The sequence below is a fragment of the Mustela nigripes genome, chromosome 6 (genome assembly GCF_022355385.1).
Source record: "Mustela nigripes isolate SB6536 chromosome 6, MUSNIG.SB6536, whole genome shotgun sequence".
In the NCBI taxonomy this organism is placed as follows: Eukaryota; Metazoa; Chordata; class Mammalia; order Carnivora; family Mustelidae; genus Mustela; species Mustela nigripes.
The window spans coordinates 135,058,364-135,081,235 of NC_081562.1; the positions used below are offsets into that span (position 1 = coordinate 135,058,364).

Here is a 22,872-nt window from a genome sequence, read left to right on the forward strand (position 1 = left end):
AATTCAAAATAATTGATTCTACAGAATACTTAAGAAAGATGAATAATAATATTAAAGCATTAATGAAGGAGTAATAATTATCTCCCAAAACAGACTGTTCTTTAAAAAACAATAACTGAGCCAGTGTAACACTGGATTAGAAGGAGATATGTAGCCCATTGAAATAAAATAGAGCATGCATAAATAATTTTAAGTACATATGAAAATATAATATATGGCAAATGAGCATAATAGAATTACAGAGAACATAATTATTTTATACATGCTGCTGGAGTAACTTTATTTCAATATAGCAAGAACCAAATTTACCTCAAGAAATTAAAGTAGAAAATTACATCATGTGCAAAGAGATTGTTTATTTAACCAAAGAGGGAAAGCATTTTAGATTTTTAAAGAAGTTATGAAGAAAAGATGGGCAAAGGTATTTACATAACATTCAAACATTTTTACAATTAAATTACAAACAAAATAGTAGCAAAATAAAGAAAATATTTTAAGTACTTGCAGGCAGTCAAAAAATGGACTCAAATCAGGTGCCTGGCTGGCTCAGTCAGTTGAGCATGAAACTCTTAATCTCTGAGTTGTGAGTTCTAACCCAATATTGGATGTAAGGATTGCTTAAAAATAAAATCTTAAAAGGAAAAAAAAGAGAGTTCAAATCAGGGGACATACAGATAAATCTTAAAGAAATGGTGCCTCACACAAAAGAAAGGACACTGTAAGTAGGCGGAGTTCTTCAAAAGAGCAGTATTTTAGGCATCAAAGTATTTTTAGTGTAATTCGAGGAATCTCTTTATGGGGGAAGTTTTCGTCTGAAAATAATTTTACGAAGATAAATGTTAACTATGCAAAAGTGCACTATAGTGGTGCACCTGTGGTAGTGAACAATGACTAGCAACCAAAACAATGGTCAACAATTGGAGAGTGATGAAGTAACCTATTACTGAATAATCTTATTACTCAGTTAAAGGTTTATTATGTTAATCTGCTTATTATGAGTCTGAGATGGAAGATTAGGAAAATATTATCAGAAGAGGTTATAGGGAAGAAGAGCCAGAACACAAAATTTTGATCATGATCCAAATACTGGATAACATTTACCTTGGTTAAAGTTGGGAGATGCTGGGGTGCCTGGGTGGCTGAGTGGGTTAAGCCTCTGCCTTCAGCCCAGGTCATGATCTCAGGGTCCTGGGATTGAGCCCCGCATCAGGCTCTCTGCTCAGCAGGGGGCCTGCTTTCTCCTCTCCTCTCTGCCTCCTTGTGATCTCTCTCTCTGTCAAATAAATAAATAAAATCTTAAAAAAAAAAAAAAGAGGGGAGATGCCATTGAGATGGGCAGTTAAACTAGGTAAAGGAATTTGGGATATAATTTGTATAAAAAGGAGTGAGTATAAACATGTACATATGTTAATAGGTTAATTGGAGGTTTTAGGATATTAGAAGAAATGTATTCATTTGCCGATTTCCTATGCTTTGACTTCCTTAAGCAATGTTGCTTGTTTCATTTTGGAAGTGGAGTGGGTGAAAGCACCTTCCTTCTTTGGGCCTTTGGAGTGGAAGAATCCTGGCCATGGGTGGGGCTGGGCAAGGTGACCCACGCTGCTTTGTTGCATGGGCGACAGGTGACCTAGGATTTGAGAACAGGATTGAAATCTCTCGTGGAACTGGAATTCGGGGCAGGGAGCACAGGCACAAGCTGGTCATAGGTCGTATGGATCCAGCTACCCAAGCAAGAATGCGGCAGAGGAAGGCTACAGGGACCAGGTCCCCTAGGGACATTACAGAATTCCAGGGGACAACTTGCTCTGGTTTATAGCTGAGAAGACTGTGTCTTCTGTAACCCTCAGTGGGGGCCCCTAGGGAGGTTAAGGGTGGGGCTCCAGACACAGTTCTGTTGCAGAGTGATTATATAGAATTCAAAATAATTGATTGTAACCCTCAGTGGTCTACCCACTACCTGGGACACCAGGGGTAGTGCTACCATCCACAGTTCTGCTGCAGAGGAACAGGCAGAGACCTAGGCTTAAGCCTGGTCTGGGCTGCGGTAGGACAATCTAAGTTGTGGGCTGGGGCTCTGAAATGGCATCAGGGAGAGTCCCCAGGGAAGCCTGGCCGAACACAGGACTTGCATGGGGGCAGATATTCCCTCTGGAACCCTGTGCATTCATGGTTGGTGCCTGCTTGGAAGGAGGGGCTTGGCCTGGGGAGGAGGCTGGAGTGGGGGAACCAGCAGCTGCCAGGGCTTGTTATTACATGGTGAAATGGAAGAGAGGGACAGAAACATAAAGAACATCTACTGCATCTACTGAGATCAAGACCCTTGATAGAAGGTGCTTCACACACTCCTTTACAGACTACAATATCTCTGTTTCCACTCCTCCATGCTTTCTTAACATTTCTCTGCATTTTTACTTTTGTTTACTTTTCATCTCATGGGAATAAACTCCTGTCTTCTGCATGAAAAAATAACCTGTCTGCCTGGATTCTCTTCTCCCTCCACTCTTTGGTGTTTATAGAATCTTTTTGTCTTTTCATCTTGCTGAGTTCTTGTTCCGTGCCTTAAGATACGCCTGGGCTCTTCTGCTTTTGCCAGCAACAAACAACATCTTCTCCTGACTCTACTGGCTCCTCAGTCTGGACTTTTCTTCTTATTTAGGCAATAAAGGATTTCTATAACCATCATTATTGTAATTTTTGAAAATATGATGTAAGGACAAGTTAAAAATTTTAAACAGGGAAATTCTAGCTTCTAACAGAACTAATTTAAATTTTTTGGTAATTATCATACCATCTGTGTCCTTTAAAAACAGCTTTATTGATGTAAAATTGACATACAATAACCTGCACATATTTAAAGCACATAATTTGATAAGTTCTGACACATTTATACATCCATGAAACCACTACCATGATGAAGAAAATGGACATACTCATCACCCCCCAAGTCTCCTTGTGCCCCACATTAATTCCTTCCTCCTGCCTCCTTGACTCAGTTTATTTGTTTATTTATTTTTAAGCCTTCATTTATTTGTCAGAGAGAAAGAGAGAGGACTCACAAGCAGGGGAAGCAGGAGGCAGAGAAGCAGGCTCCCTGTTGAGCATGGAGCCTGATGTGGCACTCGATCCCGGGACCCTGGGATCATGACCTGACTGGAAGGTAGATGATTAACTGACTAAGCCACCCAAGTGTCCCTGACTCAGTTTAATGATTTTGAGATTCATTCATATTTTTGCCTGTGTCATTAGTTCATTCCTTCTCTTTAAAAAAAGCCCCCAGCATTTTAAAGGTATAATTTACATACAATAAAACCCATTTTAAGTGTAAGTTTGTGGAATTGTGCAACCATCACCACCATCCAGTTCTAGAACAATTTACCCCTCAGAAAAATCCCTTGTGCCCATTTGTAGCCAGTGTCAAAGAGGCAATCATTAGTGTTCTCTACGTTTTGCCTTTTTTGGATGTTCCTTATAAATGGAATAAAAAATATGTGGTCTTTATCTGTCTTCTTCTCCTAGGCATAATATTTTTGAGGTTCATTTATTTTGTAATATGTATCAGTGCTTTATTCATTTTTAATTGCTGAATAGGATTTCATTATATGGCTGTACAGTTTGTTCAGACATTCACCCATTGATGGACATTTCAATTTCCAGGTTTTGACTATTACAAATAAAGTTGCTGTTAACATTCATGTACAAATCTTGTATGAACATAAGTTTTCATTTTTCCTCAGATAGCCAGATAGATATATGTTTAACTTTATAAGAAATTGCCAGACTGTTTTCCAAAGTAAGTATACTATTTTACATCATCACATGCTGCCTAATACTTGGTATGGTCAGTCTTTTTAATTGTAGCCATGTAATAGGTGTGTTGTGTTGTCTCATTATAATTTTAATTCACATCTTCCTTTTTTAAAAGTTTTATTTAGTTAAGTAATCTCTAGAGCCAACATGGGGCTTGAACTCATGACTCCAAGATCAAGAGTTGCATGCTCTTCCCACTGAGCCAACCAGGTGCCCCTAACTTGCATTTTCCTAATGATTGATGATGTCAGGCACCTTTTCATGTTCTTATTTCCATACCTATATATTCTGTGAAGTGCTTATTCAAATCTTTTGTATACATTTCATTGTGTTGTTCTCTTTGTATTGAGTATTAAGATGCTTTTTATATATTCTGGATACATTACCTGTACCAAACATAAGCTTTGCAAATGTTTGCTCTCATTCTGTGGGTAGCATTTTTGTTCTTTTAATGGTGTCTTCCAAATAGCAGAAATTTTAATTATGATGAAGCCCAATTTATTGATCTATTATCAATTGTAATTTTGGTGCCACATCTAAGACATTTTTCCTCTACCCAAAGGATTTTCTCCCCATGTTTTCATCTACTGATCTTATAGTTTCAGGTTTTGTGATTAGATCTGTGATATATTTTAAGTTAAATTTTGTGTATGTTGCAAGGAATGGATTGGAGTTCACTCTTTTGCATATACATATCTTATTATTCCACTACCATTTCTTCCAAAGACTATTCTTTCTCCAGTGAATTGCCTTTGTACCTTTGTCAAAAATCTGTTGTCTATGTATGTCAGATGTCTTTCTGGATTCTCTCTTTGGTTTTGTTGAACTATTTGTCTTTTATTATGATAATACTACACTTTTTACTACTGTAAGTTTCTAATAAATCTTGAAGGTAGGCAGAGTTAGTTCTCTAACGCTATTTTTATTTTTTTTAATTGTTTTGGCTATTCTATATCCTTGCATTTCCATATCAGTTTTAGACCCAGCTTGCCAATTTCTGTGCTGAAAGCCAGGTGGGATATTGATTGGGATTCTGTTGAATCTCTGAATCAATTTGGTGAGAATAAACATCTTAAGAACGTTGAGTTTTCTGATCCATGAGCCCAGTCTATCTCTCCATTTAAGTCCCTACTGAATCTCAGCAATATTTTGTCCTTTTCAGTGTACGGATCTTTTATATCTTTGTCATATTTGTCCCTAAGCATTTCATATGGTCTGATGGTATTGTTAATTGCACTTTTTTTTTTTTTAAAGATTGTATTTATTTATTTGACAGAGAGAGAGTGAGCCGGAGCAGGGGGAGCAAACAGAGGAAGAGGGAGAAGCAGGCTCCCTGCTGAGCAAGGAGCCCAATGTGGAGCTCAGTCCCAGAACCCTGAGATCATGACCTGAGCTGAAGGTAGACACTTAACTGAACCACCCAGGCACCCCATTAATTATACTTTTAATTTAAATTTCTCACTGTTTGTTGTTGGCATGTAGGAATACAAGAGCTTTTTGAAATTAGTCTTGTATCCTTCAACGTTATTAAACTTTCTTATTCTAGTACCTTTTTTGTAGAGTCCATTAGATTTTCTACATGGAAAATCATGTTGGCTGGGAATAAAAATCATTTTACTTTTTCTTTTCTGACCTGACCACAGTCCCCCTACCCCCAATCCTATTGCACCTATTGTCTAGAATCTCCCATATAAAGTTGAAGAGAGGTCCTGAGAGTAGATTTATTTGCCCTATTCCTGATCATTTGGAGAGAGCATTCAGTCTTTACGTTAAGTATGATAATAGCTGTAATTTGTTGTAGATATTCTTTATGAGGTTGAAAAGTTCTTTTCTATTCCTAGTTGCTGACATTTTTTAAAAATCAGGAATAGTTGCTGAATTTTGTCGATTGCTTTTTATGCGTCTATTGAGCTGATTGTGTGGTTTTTCTTTTTTTAGTTTGTTAATATGGTGAATTCCCCTGCTTGCTTTTAAGATGTTAAACCAACCTTATATTTCTAAGTCCTGATTGGTCATGATGCATTACCTTTTTAACATATTGTTGGATTTTATTTTCTATAAGTTTGTTTTAGAATTTTTGCATTTTATTTTATTTTTTTTTTTTTAAAGATTTTATTTATTTATTTGACAGAGGGAGATCACGAGTAGGCAGAGAGGCAGGCAGAGAGAGAGAGGAGGAAGGAGGCTCCCCACTGAGCAGAGAGCCCGATGCGGGACTCGATCCCAGGACCCTGAGATCATGACCTGAGCCGAAGGCAGCGGCTTAACCCACTGAGCCACCCAGGCGCCCAAGAATTTTTGCATTTTAATTCATGGGTATAATCTATAGTTTTCTTTTTTATACTCTCTTTGTCTGATATTTATGCTGTCTTCATAAAATGAGTTTCAAAACACTTCCTTCTCTTCAGTTTTCTCAAAGAGACTCAGTATTATTTCTTCCTTAAATATTTACTAGAACTTGCCACTGAAGCCCTTGGGCCGGGAATTTTCTTTGTGGGAAGTTTTTCCTCTTCCTTTCCAACCTGTTTGCCTTTTATTTACTTTGTATGTCTGAAAAAAAGTCTTTATCTTGTTTTTATTTTTTAAAGATATTTTTGTTAGATTTGGAATCCTAGATTGATGATAGTTTTTCCTTCAAAATTTTTAAAGGATGTTGTCGAACGGTCTTCTTGATTACATTAGTTCCGCATAAGAAATCTGTTGTCGTCCTTATCCTTGTCCCCTGCTGTGTGTTATATATATCTATCCCCACTGGTTGTTTTCAGAATATTTCCTTTATCACTGATACTGAACAATTTCATTGTGATGTGCCTTTTCCTTATAATTTGTTCAGTGTATAATTTGGGGGAAATTTGGCCTTTATTTCTTCAAATATATGTGTCACTCTTTCTTCAGGGATACAGATTACATTGTACGTTAGGCTGCTTGAAGTTGTTCCACCACTTGCAGGTATTTTATTTTTATTTTTGTTGATGAAAACATTTTTGATCTTTGTGTCATTTGGAATAGTTTCTGTTTTCAAGTTCTCTAAGTTTTTCTTCTGTAATTATAGTCTAATCTCCATTAATCCCAGCAAATGTGTTTTTTTTTTAATGTTTGACATTGTAGCTTTTAATCTCTGGAAGTTCAGATTTTTTTTTTTTTTTAATATCTTTTATATCTCTACTTAACTTTTTGAACATATTGTGAAAAGTATAATAATTGTTTTAATGTTCTTTTCTGCTAATTCAAAAATCTGTTAGATCTGGATGATTTTGCTTGATTTGTCCTGAATTTAGTGGTCATATTTTCCTACTTTTTTCTGTACCTGATACCATGTCTAATTTTTTTTTTAAAGATTTTATTTATTTATTTGACAGACAGAGATCACAAGTAGGCAGAGAGGCAGGCAGAGAGAGAGAGGGAAGCAGGCTCCCCGCTGAGCAGAGAGCCCGATGCGGGACTCGATCCCAGGACCCTGGGATCATGACCTGAGCCAAAGGCAGCGGCTTAACCCACTGAGCCACCCAGGCGCCCCCATATCTAATTTTTATTTGATGCCAGACCTTGTAAATTTTACCATGTTGGATATTGGATATTTTTGTATTTCTATAAATTTTCTTTAACATTGTTTTAGAACACAATTAAGTTACTTGGAAACGGTTGGATCCGTTCAGGATCTTGGTTTTCAGATTTGTTAGGCAGACATAGGGGAGTGATCAATCTAGTGCTAATTATTCCTCACGCCTTAGGCAATAGCCTTCTGAGCATCCTATCTAATGCACCATGAAATCTGTGAGGCCTTCCAGTCTGGCTGGTGTGAACAGGTGCTATTCCTGGCTCTATGTGAGCACAAGTCACCAGTCTTTTTAATTATGTTAGGTGGTTCTTTCCACAACTTCAGATAGTTTCTTCTTGTGCATGTGGTGATTAGTAGCCAACTAAATGCTCAAAGGAGAGAGCTCTGAAGTTCTCTCCTTCTCCTTAAACTACTGTCCTCTTTGGTGCTCTGCCCTATGAATTCTATCCATCTTGGTCTCCCCTGACTCTGGATTCTGACTCATTGGTTCTCCCTCAATTTAGGGAATCCACTTGATTGCAACTGGGTTTCCCCCTCTGTTCTGTGGCCCGGAAACACTCTGAATTCAATAGTCTGGGATTATTTTAAGTCTTATCATTTTTTTGTTGTTCTGTGTCCAGTGTCTTGAAAAGTATTGGTGTGTATATTTTGCCCATTTTTTTTCAAGTAGGAATATACACTTTGTCCCTTTTACTCATCTTAGCTGAAATCAAAAGTTACTTCATGTTTTCTTAAATATAAATATTTATATGATTGTAATTAAAGTATATGTATCATTTTATGGCCAAATAAACACTGTAGCTCAGCTAGACAGTTCCCATATTTCCTAAATAGTTTTCATAATTGCCATTTTAGTAGCTGCAAAATGTTTCACAGTGTGCCAAATTTATTTGAGAGCAGTTTATACATTAAAGAATGATTTATGTTCTACCTCTTTCCAAAAAAAGAATTTCAGATGGCTTACTGACAAAAAGGCCTACTAAATAAGACTCTAATACATTATGAATTAGAAGGGAAAATAAGGTTGAGAAAAACCAAGGAAGTAATAATGCCAACTATGATAATATCTGCTTGGGTATTCTGGCAGCCAAATGTGACAACTGTCATCAGTTCTGTTATTTTCATTATCAGAATGAAAAGGAGATTTCTAGGGAATAACAGTTATTGAATTCCTACTATGTGCAATTTAACAAAAGGTGTATTTGATTTTTACCTCAGCCTCATGGTACCTGCCCTGGGGCACAGAGTAAATGACAGAGTAGGCATTCTGGTTCCCAAGAGTAAAATGTCACAGCAGGCATTCCAAGGATAATGCCATCCATCTTCACACTACCTCAGGAGGGACAGACATCTTCCTGGTACTGAATGCTGAGAGAAATTTCTCACGTGGGCAATTTATATGGGCAACTCTGAGTGATACAATGATCAGTGTCTTCACAGCAGCTTCATATTAAACACAGAAGTTTTTAATGATTTTTTTTGGTAACGACTTTTGATACCTGTAACATTGAACTGCCCTTCAGTTGAGGAACTATACTGAAAGGAATTATGTGTCTTTCTTGGGTATAACACTAGCCAGAGATGAAATTTAGTTCCTTAGAGGAAAATACTGCTTGCTGTCCTGCACACCTTCTGTGATCTGGATTCCTCCTGGATGAGGTTTTTTGTTTTTGTTTTTGTTTTTCTGGATGAGGTTTTGAAAAGAATTAGAGGACTCTTATCTCACTGCTTTTGTTTTTGTTTTTTTAAGATGAGTCTGTTTTTACCAATTAACTCCTTTTTCTCACAAACTGCGCTATAATCCTTTGTATTTTGACTTCTTTTAAAAAAATTTTGTTTTTAGTTAAATACAATTTAGTTGACATACAGTGTATTATTAGTTTCGGAGGTAGAATTTAGTGATTCATCAGTTGCATAGAATACCCAGTGCTCAGTATATCACATGCCCTCCTTAATGCCCATCATCTGGTTACCACATCCCCCTATCATCTCTCCCCTGCACACCCCTGTCTGTTCCCTAGAGTTAAGGGTCTCTTATGGTTCGCCTACCTCCACTTTGACTTCTATGTCTCTAACTCTACTAAAAGCTTTTGGCATCTTTGTGGAGCCACCATTCACTGGAATTCTGGGGCTCCCGCCTTCTCTGTCAGCTGTTACTTTTCCTTACAAATTACTTGTGTTTTACCTGCCTACTCCCATAGCTGGGATGCTATCCTTGCCCCTTTCTCTTTGTACTTAACATTTTAGCACCTTTATAAAAGCCCAACTTGATATGACAGTCTCCTTTCTCTGAGTTTGATACTCAGAGCTACAGGAGTGCACAGAAATAAATGATACCTAGTTCTGATGTCAGGTTGCTTACTCTCTAGTAGGAGGATAGTAGAGGAAAGTCAATAACTATTATAAAAAACAGCAATTTAGAATTACAGATATGAATATGCAAATTTGAATACCCAAGTGGAAAAACCATGGAATATTTAATTGAGGATATAACTTTTGACATTGTGAGTAATATATGTAAATAGACACACTTGTACCGGACTCAGTTCATCTACCCCCCAACTCAAGATTTACTCCTCCCCACCCCAACTAGCACCTGGGATTTAGCTATTTGCTTGGTGGGACCCTAGGTGCCATCACTATCATTTCAACTCCTGGCATTCCCAGCCATTGCAGACTTCTCCAGAATGTGCGGTGGGCTTTGGCACAATTTTCATAATATACACTGGGGACGGAGCATTAGCAGCTCCAGCACCAAGGTCCTATCTGACTGACCCACAAAGTCTGTGGCATCTCCTCCATTCCTGGCTTCAGATGTCATGCCTTTCTGCTGTTTCTGCTCTGGTGTGTTATGCCAGGATCTGGTATAACATGGCTCTGAAGTGCAGGGGAGTTCATGCCTACTGGGGTCAATGTGACCAGCAAGATCCAGTTGATAGGCAGGAACAGACTAGCAATTCCCTCTGTCTCCCTGATGGACTGTTCCAAGGAATGATGTTCCATGCCTGTCTAGAAACCTATTCTCATGACTGAGCAGCTCTACTGTGAGCAGCTCATAGATACCACCTTGTAGCTGCTCTCATCCCTTCCCTGCCCCTCCTTCCCAGCTCCTTCACTCCTGCCGCCCTAAGAGGGCATCTCCCAGTAATGTCTTCACACGTGAGATCTGCTGCAGGCTCTTCTCTGTAAAGAATCTGGGCAAAGGTTCAGCAAAGTGTAGAGAAAGAAAGGCAGGTGTGCTGGGGCCTCGTACCAGTGGTTGACATAACATCTCTCAGGCCTGCCTGTCCTACCTGAGCGTGTCCTGTACCCCGGCACACCTGGAGCTGCTCCTGGTGGGCCCTCTGTGGGCACACCCTCTCTGCCCCCCCCACTGCCCCCCAGCTGCAGTAGCATGATATTAACTTCTTGTGCTTTCTATGTTTTACATGCTCATAGTCCATTTAGAATTACAAAACACAAGTCATAAAAAATACATTCTGCTTATTCCTCAAGTTTCAGCCCAAAAATCAACATATTCTTGAAGGCAAAAGTAAAATTTCTTCACTCTGTGCAGCCCAAACTGTTTTTAAGTCACTTTGTAGTATTTATCACATATTGTCTTGTATCATATATGATTGTTGGGCATCACAGCATCTGTCAGATAAAAAGCTCCTTGAGGGTAGGGATATGATTTAGTTTTGCATCTTCTACAAAGCTTATCAAAGAGCACTGCACACAGTAGGCACTCAGCATTTATCTGTTGGATACATTTAGAAAGCTATCTGCAAGGTTAAGATAACACTGTAGATATGTTCTTTAAATTATTGTAGTCAAATAGTAGATTACTATAATAATAAAAATTCTTTTGAGAAACTCACCAGCAAGTCTCGAATATTCTGAGAGCTCAGTTCAAGGACACATTCACATGACTGAGGTCATGCTGTCAATCTCCAAGCACCTGATAGCAGGAGATTCTCAGAGGTTCCTGAGGTCAAAAGCATTAGAATCCAATCAGACAACCTGGAATAAAGGTTCAACTTCATTGGGCCACAGGATAAACAATGAGAAGGGAATCTTTTCACTCATTCAGTGACTGTTTTTGAGCATTTACTTTGTGATATTCAGATAAATGCTTTTAAAATATGAATGATAGAAGGACAACAGCTATACTTGTCTGTGGGAACATGTAAAGGTGATTAATTTCCTCCCTGAGTTTCTTACTTAGAGTGGTGATTGGTGTTCTTACATTTCACACTATCCAGTTAATTTCAAGGAATTTTTAGAGTCAATACAGCAGGTGAGTGAAGGAAGAAATCTGAAGAGAACATGAAAACTATTACGAGAAGTACTAGTAATTGCCACATGTAGTTGAATAATTGTGCTCCCTAAGAAGAGAGAAGCTGGGTGGTGCTCATCAAAAAAAAAAAAAAAAAAAAAAGTGTTTAATTTTCTTAAATCTTTGACTCTGAGGCTTTTCAGCCACTCATTATATAACAAGACTGGGCAAGCCTCCCTCTCTTTTTTTTTTTTGCCATTGACATCTTCCAAGGAAAATGCTGCATGATATGATTTTCAAGGCTAATTTGCCTTTTTGTCTTAAGCAGTGTCTCTTGCTACAAATTAGCCTTGTGCACCTCCCTGAGCTAGAGAGGCTCCTTCAAAATTCCTAACAGGCAGCCTGGTGGAGAGATGGGAGGGAAAGGAAGGGAGGGAGGAAGGGCGGGAGGAAGGGAGGGAGAGAGGTAGAGGGTGCCTGTCTGCTGCGTACATGTGGTACAGGCTGGGAGATCAGAACGCTCACAGAACAGGCAGTGTAATTACATGTTCCTTGTAAGTATGTTAGCCCCACGGGGAACTAAGCTGGCCAGTCCACTTGGAGAGGAAAAGTAGATTTAAGGATGGTAGAAGGGGTCATTTCATAACTGACTTATTACTCAGTTATGATGAGGGCATTTGCTGATCTCCAGTGACTGCCTCATGCTTTTGGTCAGGCTCGGCTCTCTCACTCCCAGATACTTGATTTTGCAAAAGGGACACACCTTTCTGCAGGAAAAGAAGACACTGACCAGATTGCAAGCGGTAGGTTGTGACATTCAGCATGTTTATGCAGCAGAATTGCTGAGAGATGAGGAGTGGGGGGTGGGGATGGTAGTGGTGATGTTCGGGTTGGTTGATTTATCTGCAATAGGGAATGTTTTATTTTAATTGTCAGTTAAAAAGAAGAGTTGCTGCCTAGGCTAAGGTATCAGTTAAAAATTCTGTGTTCCCAGCTTTTATATTTGTGTTAGATGTGATTTCTGTGCTCATGCAGCTTAGTGAAGCTAGGGAGGGCTCACCTTTAAATAACCTGCAGTTTCCTATTTTCATTCTTTTTTTTTTTTCATCCCTAAGCACTGTTCCCACCCCTTCTTCCCAACATCCGCCTGACCACCCCCTCCACCACCCCCCACCATGTGAAACGTGGCCTGTCTTCATCTTGAGTCTTTTGCACCCTGAGTCTGGATTTCTGGCTTGTTTGCTGTAGGTATTTGTGGATGCCTCGCAGTCATCCAGGGCCCAGGCGAACTGACTGTGCATGGGAATCGGAGACCATGGCCGTGCAGCTGGTGCCCGACTCTGCTCTCAGCCTGCTGATGGTGAGTGCTCCGGGAGGAGGTGGGGCCCAGGCAGCGCCCAGCTCCAGCCTCGCCAGCCTGCCTGCTTGCCTGCCTGCCCGCACAGTGGGCTGCTGCAGTAGCTGCAGACATGCGGAAAATCCTTCTGCTTTATCCTGCAGGCTTGTTTGAAATGATTCCTTGGGTAAGAGTATCAGCCATGACAAAGCACTCTCAGAGAAAAGAAGCATTAGATTTGCCATTTTAGAAACTTGTTGCTTAATGCTGTTTTGAGAGATATGCTTGCAAACAGGTGCTATGAGCCCCTGGAAATAGATTCCCACCAACGCCTCCCCCTGGCTTCTCAGCATCCTGTCCCACTGCCTTTTACATTGAAATTGAGGTGATGTTGTTTGTTTGTTTGTTTTTGAACCTCTCGTAGCAACTGTGGAATTTTTTTGCCCACGGAGCATTGGAATAAGATCGTGGAATAAGATTGTCTTTCTAGGTGCCCATGTGTCTACTCAGACTTCCCCGTAGAAGCAACTGAGGAGGTTGTGGCCTTTTTTTAACACTTGTACTACAGAGCTCACCTCCCAGTTGTGATTGCTGGGAAGACACTGGCAGAGGCCTTGTCCAGGCACTTGCCAGTGTGTGGACCACTGACCTACTTTAAGCTTCCCTGATTTCTGTCATGTTAAGAAGGCCCCCACTCAGCATATCTAAGCAAACAGGGACACTGGCATCACCTTGCTTTACTCTGACTGATTTTTTGCTAGGATCTAGGTTCAGAGTTTGCTTTTACTGTCATATTGCTCCCCCTCTCCTCGCTGGATAGCCCATAGGCCAGGGTAATGTTGACGGAAATAGCCCGCATCAGGCTTGGTGTGTGAATGCTCTAACAGTTGCACAGGAGATTTTACGAACAAAGCATAAGTGCTTCTGCTGTGTATATTGATCCATGTTTTCTGACTGAGAAGGGGAAATGCAGCTTTATGAGGCCTGATGCATTTATTAAGAGCACTTGGAAGAGGAACCAGTGGGGAACATGCCTCCGGAGTGATGAGCTAAGTCAGATTAAGAGGGGTAAATATCAGGGTTTTTGGTTATCCCAAATGTCATTTAGGCCACAGAGCCATTTAAAATGACTGAGATCTCATGGGCTTCTGCTGACTTCCAATTCTACTGGGAGATAAGTATTCAAAAGAATTGAAGTTGTTTTCTGGAGAAATTATTCTTGACTCCTCTCCTTTCCTCATAATTGTATTGTCTAATGATTCTTTATTTTCCATTGTGTACCTGTGGTCATGTATGTGGATGGTAAACATCTTAACATTTCTGACTGTGGCAGGCATGCAGTGGCAGTATCTGTGAGGACCAAGAGATTCCAGAAAACTGGGAGTCTGAGTCATTTGCAAAAAAAAAAAAGACAAAAAAAAATATATATATATATATATATATATATATATATATATATATATATAGGCACATATGCCCCTATTCAGGTATGCATATTATCTAATATTGTTTAATAGAAATAAGTCTTGTGTTATGTTAATATAGAGAAGAAATGTGTTCATAAAAATTAGCTTTAGGGAGAGCCGGGCCTCTTTGCCTCCAAGTTACTGTTCTGATTTCTTCCCCATGCTTCTGAGCAATCAGGTATGTGTTTGTTTTACTAGGAGCACTAAGGATAAATCCTCAGTACCCAAACAGAATGCAGCTCAGCATCCTGGTCCAGCTGCTCCTGCCACACACACACTCAGGCTTTCTTTTTCCTGGTACTCTCAAATATTTTGGGTGCTGCCCTGGAGGTGTCTGCAGCAGACTTTATTTTCTGTGTATTAGCAGCCTCTGCCCTTGGATCTATTCCTCGTGCTTACCTCCTGCCCAGATTAAAGGTTTGCGTGTATGTCTCTCTCAGAAGCCAGGGAAATAGCTCTCGATACCATGATGGACCATTAGATTAGACAACCTTGGAGCACCATGTATAACCGTAGTCAGTGCATGTTTTCAGGGCCATGACTGGTTCGGGTGAATTTTCCCATGTGTTGTTTTTCACGTTTGTTGCCTTTTTCATTTTTAAGAGTGAATCTCAAAATAATTGCTTCTCAACCTATCACATGACAAGTCTCAAAATGTATAAGCAAGTCAACAGGGAAGAAAGGAGGAAAAGAAGCTATTTAGCAGAGTTGCTTTGGCTGTGAGTTCAGTAAGGAAGCGTAAACATTATTATTTATTAGCTAATCAATCGGCCAGTCAGTCTCAGTATTGATGGTGTACCTGCTGACTGAAGAAAGTAGCATAGAATAAGGGTCAGAGTGAGAGCTCATAAACACCCAGTTAGGGAAGAGGGGACTATCAGGTGGCTTGATTGCATTCCACAGTTTTATGCTGTGGAGTCATTGGGCTGTAGGGAACTCGGGGAGAGCAACTGACCACACCTCTTGGTTTTGAATAAGGAGGCAACCAGACATTATATTCAGTGTAAACTATAAATGATTCAGGGCAGAACAGATTAATTTGGTTTTGCAGGTGGCAACAGATCTGTAATTGGAGATCCCTGTGCTCTGTTTCCAGCTTTGCCACTCACTGGGTGATCCTGAGTGAGCTAGGTGATCCTTTCACTGAGCTTTAGTTGTGGCCCTTGCTTACTGGGGGGGCGGGACATGCTCATCTGTAGAGTCCCTTTAAGCTCTGTTAAACATAATATAAGACCTCCAGGAATATGTCTAGAACAGAGGCAACTCTAATGCTTTATTCAGCGTTATGTCTTATTTGTACCCTATGACAGTGTTGCTTTTAAGATATGTATACAATGGAATACTATGCAGCCATCAAAAGAAATGAAATCTTGCCATTTGCAACAGCATGAATGGAACTAGAGGGTATTATGCTGAGCAAAATAAGTCAATCAGAGAAAGATAGTTATCATATGATCTCCCTGATATGAAGAATTTGAGAGGCAGGTTGGGAGGTTTGGGAGGTAGAAAAGGAAAAAATGAAACAAGAAGGGATTGGGAGGGAGACAAACCATAAGGGACTCTTAATCTCACAAATCATACTGAGGGTTGATGGGGGGAGTGGAGTATGGAGAGGGGGTTGGGTTATGGACATTGGGGAGGGTATGTGCTATGGTGAGTGCTGTGAAATTTGTAAGCCTGACGATTAACAGACCTGTATCCCTGGGGCAAATAATACATTATATATTAATAAAAAATAATTAATTTTTTAAAAGATGGTGGAATTGTTCCCATCTGTATGGCTTTTATGCCAGAAAAAGTGTTTGATACTATTTGCTGGAAGAGGTGATCATCTGGGTTTGTTCACACTCTGCTGTCTGGAGTCCTATCCCATGGGAGCCTGATTTATTCTGTTGGACAAGAGCAGGTGACTTTTGGAAAGTACATAAGGTAACTTTCTAAGCTGGTGCAGACTGTGGGGTATCTGGAAGGGGGCCTGGGTTGTAAGCAGATGCTGACCGTCTGAGGTGGGTGGATTTCACTGATTCTTCCAATGAAGAGTCAGGGTGGGAGGAAGAGGAGTGTCCATGCAAGATGGAGGTCCTCAAACAACCAAGGAAGGGTGGATTCAGAGCGAGGTCAGGTGCTGGTGGTAAAGACCACCTAACAGGCCATTGAAAAGCCTGCCTCCTCTATCTTTGCAGAAATCTTGGGAAGCAAGAAAAGACAGTGTTGTGTTCACCACATTGTGGGGAGCTTCCAGCCTGATGTGACTAATTATAGAGCAGGAAGCTCTTGGCTATGTGTCTTTTGCTGAAATCACATGAGTTTAGGGAACTCTTTAAGGGTTGGAATGTGCTAGAGCCAGGGACTTGTTGATCATTTCTCTAATGATAGCTTAGAGATGTATAACCAAGAGGCTCCAGAGGTGGTATTAGGATGTTTGGCTTTTAGATTCTGAAAGCTCAGACAGCTAGATTAAAATATTTTTAATGTAACTTAGCTAGCCAGGCAATAATGCAAATTATGCTTTTCTATAAATTATCTTGACATATATTATCTCACTTAATCCCTTCAACAATCCTGGTGTTAAGACAGAAATTTTTGATAATCAGAATCTGAAAAACTGTCAGTGGTCACATAACTGAAATTGATGGGGCAAAGTCTCAAAATCAGGGTTTCTGATACTCAACCCAGGGCTTTCTTTGATACCATGTCAAAGCTCAAGAACTTGACCACTAGGATCTTCTAACACTTTGCATTTAGCCCCTCGGGGGGTCTTACTTCTGAACCACTCTGCACTAGGTGAGTAGTGATGTTTTCTTATTTATCTTTATTCTTTTCCATGTTATAATTTAAATTAAAAGTTGATACCATATATTTGGCTCAAGACATCTGGTTTGATTCTAAGAAAAAGAAATCTTTTTCTATCTATGAGACTTCCTGTGTTCTCAAGGTTGCATTCTCTTGGACTCTGTTTCTAAGAAAATTGCCAAGAGTCAAGTTTTATAATAGCAAAATTAAATATGTAAACATTTCCATTGATAAGTCAGAGAAATAGTGAGTGATTATTCTCAGCGAATGAAGGATGTGAATTAAATTATCTTGAAGATTCTTTCCATTTCTAAAAATTTGATTTCCGATTTCTGGGATTCCTTTGAGTACACTAAGAATAGACTAGGTCTCTGGTCTGTTTTGAATAGATTCCAGTTGATAATCTGTTCTTGTAAAACTTTATCTCTCTAGTTTCATTTCATTTCATTTTTAAAAAATATTTTATTTATTTATTTGAGAGAGAGAGATCACAAGTAGACAGAGATGCAGGCAGAGAGAGAGAGAGAGGGAAGCAGGCTCCCCGCTGAGCAGAAGGCCCAATGTGGGACTCGATCCTAGGACCCTGAGATCATGACCTGAGCCGAAGGCAGAGGCTTAACCCACTGAGCCACCCAGGTGCCCCTCATTTCATTTTATTATTGATTCTTCTTTTCCTCAGATATTTTCCTCACTTGGAAATTTTCTTTATTAATCAACCAACAAATACTTGCTGAGTATGTACTCTGTGCAGGAAGAATACAAGGTAGTCACTAGCTTTAGCGAACTTAAAACTAATTGGAGGGTGCCTGGGTGGCTCAGTGGGTTAAAGCCTCTGCCTTCGGCTCAGGTCATGGTCTCGGGGTCCTGGGATCGAGGCCCGCATCAGGCTCTCTGCTTAGCAGGGAGCCTGCTTCCTCCTCTCTCTCTCTGCCTGCCTCTCTGCCTACTTGTGATCTCTGTCTGTCAAATAAATAAATAAAAATCTTGAAACAAACAAACAAACAAACAAACAAAAAAACTAATTGGAAAGACAAGGTAGAGACAAGGAAATTATAACAACAAGGAATTTATAGGACAACTTCAGAGAATCACATGAGAACTGCAATGAGACAGTGCATAATCTGTAACCAAATAAGCCCTGGGGTGCACTCCCTATCAGAGTGGGGAAACTGGTTCAAGCTTAGTAACACGCTAAAGGGTAGATGAGAATGAATCTGAGGTGAGAACGAATTAGGATGGAGTCCAGACTTTGTTGGGAGTTAGAAAGTAGACTGGTTTGGACAGAGTTCCTAGAGGTGACAAAGTCTTATATGGGCAGAAAAGCAGGCTAAGGGTGTGACCAAGGTCCTAGTTGTATAACTACAACCTCATTTTCCTCTAAATTTGACCTGTGACAGGTATCTATTTGGAGTTTCTACTAAAACCATGGATTTTTCTCCAGATTACAAAAGGCAAAAAGCATAGGATAAAATTAAAGTCTGTCTTGGGGAATCTTGCTCTTGAATTAATGATAATAATCCTTATATTTTTCAAAGTGCTTTTGTGCATGCTGTCAGGACAGATACTATATCTTTCTATTATAACATCAAGCTGAGATCCAGAAATAGTAAATGGCTTGCCCAAGATGACTTGGCTAATTGTAATGGTTTCCATAATGGTTAGCTCATACATATGAAAATGTAATATTGACCACCTTTATGGAAATTCAAAGGATAATAATTATGTGTTAATACGGAGCATAGCCATCTAAAGCACTGTGAACAGAGTGGGATCCAGACAGGGGTCCTGGATGTTCAGGTCTATAGTAGGATGGTTTCTTAGTATCATTTACTTTTATTGTTTATTTAAAGATGGTTGATTGTCAAAACATCCCTGGAAAATGTTTATGTAACTGTTATATCTAAGTCAGTAGGTAAAATCCTTCTTAAACTGAATTTTTTATCTTCTAAAGTGAAATTTCCTAATGAATATGTCTGAAATCCTGATATTTATAATATTTGTAGTTAGTGTGCAATGTACAAATTTATCTGTCTTAGAGGGTGAAATTTAAAATCAATGAGTCATACTCCCTCTCTTAGATAATTTTTTGCTGACTATATATATTTTTTGATTTTATTAATTTTTTATTTTTTATTAATTTTTTTTTATTTTTATTTTTTATTTTTTATAAACATATATTTTTATCCCCAGGGGTACAGGTCTGTGAATCACCAGGTTTACACACTTCACAGCACTCACCAAAGCACATACCCTCCCAATGTCCATAATCCCACCCCCTTCTCCCAAACCCCCTCCCCCCAGCAACCCTCAGTTTGTTTTGTGAGATTAAGAGTCACTTATGGTTTGTCTCCCTCCCAATCCCATCTTGTTTCATTGATTCTTCTCCTACCCACTTAAGCCCCCATGTTGCATCACCACTTCCTCATATCAGGGAGATCATATGATAGTTGTCTTTCTTTGCTTGACTTATTTCGCTAAGCATGATACGCTCTAGTTCCATCCATGTTGTCGCAAATGGCAAGATTTCATTTCTTTTGATGGCTGCATAGTATTCCATTGTGTATATATACCACATCTTCTTGATCCATTCATCTGTTGATGGACATCTAGGTTCTTTCCATAGTTTGGCTATTGTGGACATTGCTGCTATAAACATTTGGGTGCACGTGCCCCTTTGGATCACTACGTTTGTATCTTTAGGGTAAATACCCAATAGTGCAATTGCTGGGTCATAGGGCAGTTCTATTTTCAACATTTTGAGGAACCTCCATGCTGTTTTCCAGAGTGGCTGCACCAGCTTGCATTCCCACCAACAGTGTAGGAGGGTTCCCCTTTCTCCGCATCCTCGCCAGCATCTGTCATTTCCTGACTTGTTGATTTTAGCCATTCTGACTGGTGTGAGGTGATATCTCATTGTGGTTTTGATTTGTATTTCCCTGATGCCGAGTGATATGGAGCACTTTTTCATGTGTCTGTTGGCCATCTGGATGTCTTCTTTGCAGAAATGTCTGTTCATGTCTTCTGCCCATTTCTTGATTGGATTATTTGTTCTTTGGGTGTTGAGTTTGCTAAGTTCTTTATAGATTCTGGACACTAGTCCTTTATCTGATATGTCGTTTGCAAATATCTTCTCCCATTCTGTCAGTTGTCTTTTGATTTTGTTAACTGTTTCCTTTGCTGTGCAAAAGCTTTTGATCTTGATGAAATCCCAGTAGTTCATTTTTTCCCTTGCTTCCCTTGCCTTTTGCGTTGTTCCTAGGAAGATGTTGCTGCGGCAGAGGTCGAAGAGGTTGCTGCCCGTGTTCTCCTCAAGGATTTTGATGGATTCCTTTCGTACATTGAGGTCCTTCATCCATTTTGAGTCTATTTTTGTGTGTGGTGTAAGGAAATGGTCCAATTTCATTTTTCTGCATGTGGCTGTCCAATTTTCCCAGCACCATTTATTGAAGAGGCTGTCTTTTTTCCATTGGACATTCTTTCCTGCTTTGTCGAAGATTAGTTGACTGTAGAGTTGAGGGTCTATTTCTGGGCTCTCTATTCTGTTCCATTGATCTATGTGTCTGTTTTTGTGCCAGTACCATGCTGTCTTGATGATGACAGCTTTGTAATAGAGCTTGAAGTCCGGAATTGTGATGCCACCAACGTTGGCTTTCTTTTTCAATATCCCTTTGGCTATTCGAGGTCTTTTCTGGTTCCATATAAATTTTAGAATTATTTGTTCCATTTCTTTGAAAAAGATGGATGGTACTTTGATAGGAATTGCATTAAATGTGTAGATTGCTTTAGGTAGCATAGACATTTTCACAATATTTATTCTTCCAATCCAGGAGCATGGAACATTTTTCCATTTCTTTGTGTCTTCCTCAATTTCTTTCATGAGTACTTTATAGTTTTCTGAGTATAGATTCTGTGTCTCTTTGGTTAGGTTTATTCCTAGGTATCTTATGGTTTTGGATGCAATTGTAAATGGGATTGACTCCTTAATTTCTCTTTCTTCTGTCTTGCTGTTGGTGTAGAGAAATGCAACTGATTTCTGTGCATTGATTTTATATCCTGACACTTTACTGAATTCCTGTATAAGTTCTAGCAGTTTTGGAGTGGAGTCTTTTGGGTTTTCCACATATAGTATCATATCATCTGCGAAGAGTGATAATTTGACTTCTTCTTTGCCGATTTGGATGCCTTTAATTTCCTTTTGTTGTCTGATTGCTGAGGCTAGGACCTCTATTACTATGTTGAATAGCAGTGGTGATAATGGACATCCCTGCCGTGTTCCTGACCTTAGCAGAAAAGCTTTCAGTTTTTCTCCATTGAGAATGATATTTGCGGTGGGTTTTTCATAGATGGCTTTGATGATATTGAGGTATGTGCCCTCTATCCCTACACTTTGAAGAGTTTTGATCAGGAAGGGATGCTGTACTTTGTCAAATGCTTTTTCAGCATCTATTGAGAGTATCATATGGTTCTTGTTCTTTCTTTTATTGATGTGTTGTATCACATTGACTGATTTGCGGATGTTGAACCAACCTTGCAGCCCTGGAATAAATCCCACTTGGTCGTGGTGAATAATCCTTTTAATGTACTGTTGAATCCTATTGGCTAGTATTTTGTTGAATATTTTCGCATCTGTGTTCATCAAGGATATTGGTCTATAGCTCTCTTTTTTGGTGGGATCCTTGTCTGGTTTTGGGATCAAGGTGATGCTGGCCTCATAAAATGAGTTTGGAAGTTTTCCTTCCATTTCTATTTTTCGGAACAGTTTCAGGAGAATAGGAATTAGTTCTTCTTTAAATGTTTGGTAGAATTCCCCCGGGAAGCCGTCTGGCCCTGGGCTTTTGTTTGTTTGGAGATTTTTAATGACTGTTTCAATCTCCTTACTGGTTATGGGTCTGTTCAGGCTTTCTATTTCTTCCTGGTTCAGTTGTGGTAGTTTATATGTTTCTAGGAATGCATCCATTTCTTCCAGATTGTCAAATTTATTGGCGTAGAGTTGCTCATAGTATGTTCTTATAATAGTTTGTATTTCTTTGGTGTTAGTTGTGATCTCTCCTCTTTCATTCATGATTTTATTTATTTGGGTCCTTTCTCTTTTCTTTTTGATAAGTCAGGCCAGGGGTTTATCAATTTTATTAATTCTTTCAAAGAACCAGCTCCTAGTTTCGTTGATTTGTTCTATTGTTTTTTTGGTTTCTATTTCATTGATTTCTGCTCTGATCTTTATGATTTCTCTTCTCCTGCTGGGCTTAGCCTTTCTTTCTTGTTCTTTCTCCGGCTCCTTTAGGTGTAGGGTTAGGTTGTGTACCTGAGACCTTTCTTGTTTCTTGAGAAAGGCTTGTACCGCTATATATTTTCCTCTCAGGACTGCCTTTGTTGTGTCCCACAGATTTTGAACCGTTGTATTTTCATTATCATTTGTTTCCATGATTTTTTTCAATTCTTCTTTAATTTCCCGGTTGACCCATTCATTCTTTAGAAGGATGCTGTTTAGTCTCCATGTATTTGGGTTCTTTCCAAACTTCCTTTTGTGGTTGAGTTCTAGCTTTAGAGCATTGTGGTCTGAAAATATCTCACCATTTGTAAAGTGGCATAATAATAGCTACCATGTAAGATTTGGGATAATTCAATGAGATATGCGGGTAAAGTACTTAGCACT

At 39.3% G+C, this 22,872-nt stretch overlaps 1 protein-coding gene across 1 annotated transcript in view; it reads left to right on the forward strand.

The window, feature by feature from the left end:
- Positions 1–12,088: 12,088 nt before the first annotated feature.
- The window catches only part of FRMD4A (FERM domain containing 4A), a 607,134-nt gene continuing 596,350 nt past the window's right edge, over positions 12,089–22,872 (forward strand). Inside the window, 2 exon segments of the mRNA XM_059404285.1 lie at positions 12,089–12,178; positions 12,873–12,984. Coding sequence (XP_059260268.1) covers positions 12,117–12,178; positions 12,873–12,984 — 174 coding nt within the window. The 5' untranslated portion in view covers positions 12,089–12,116.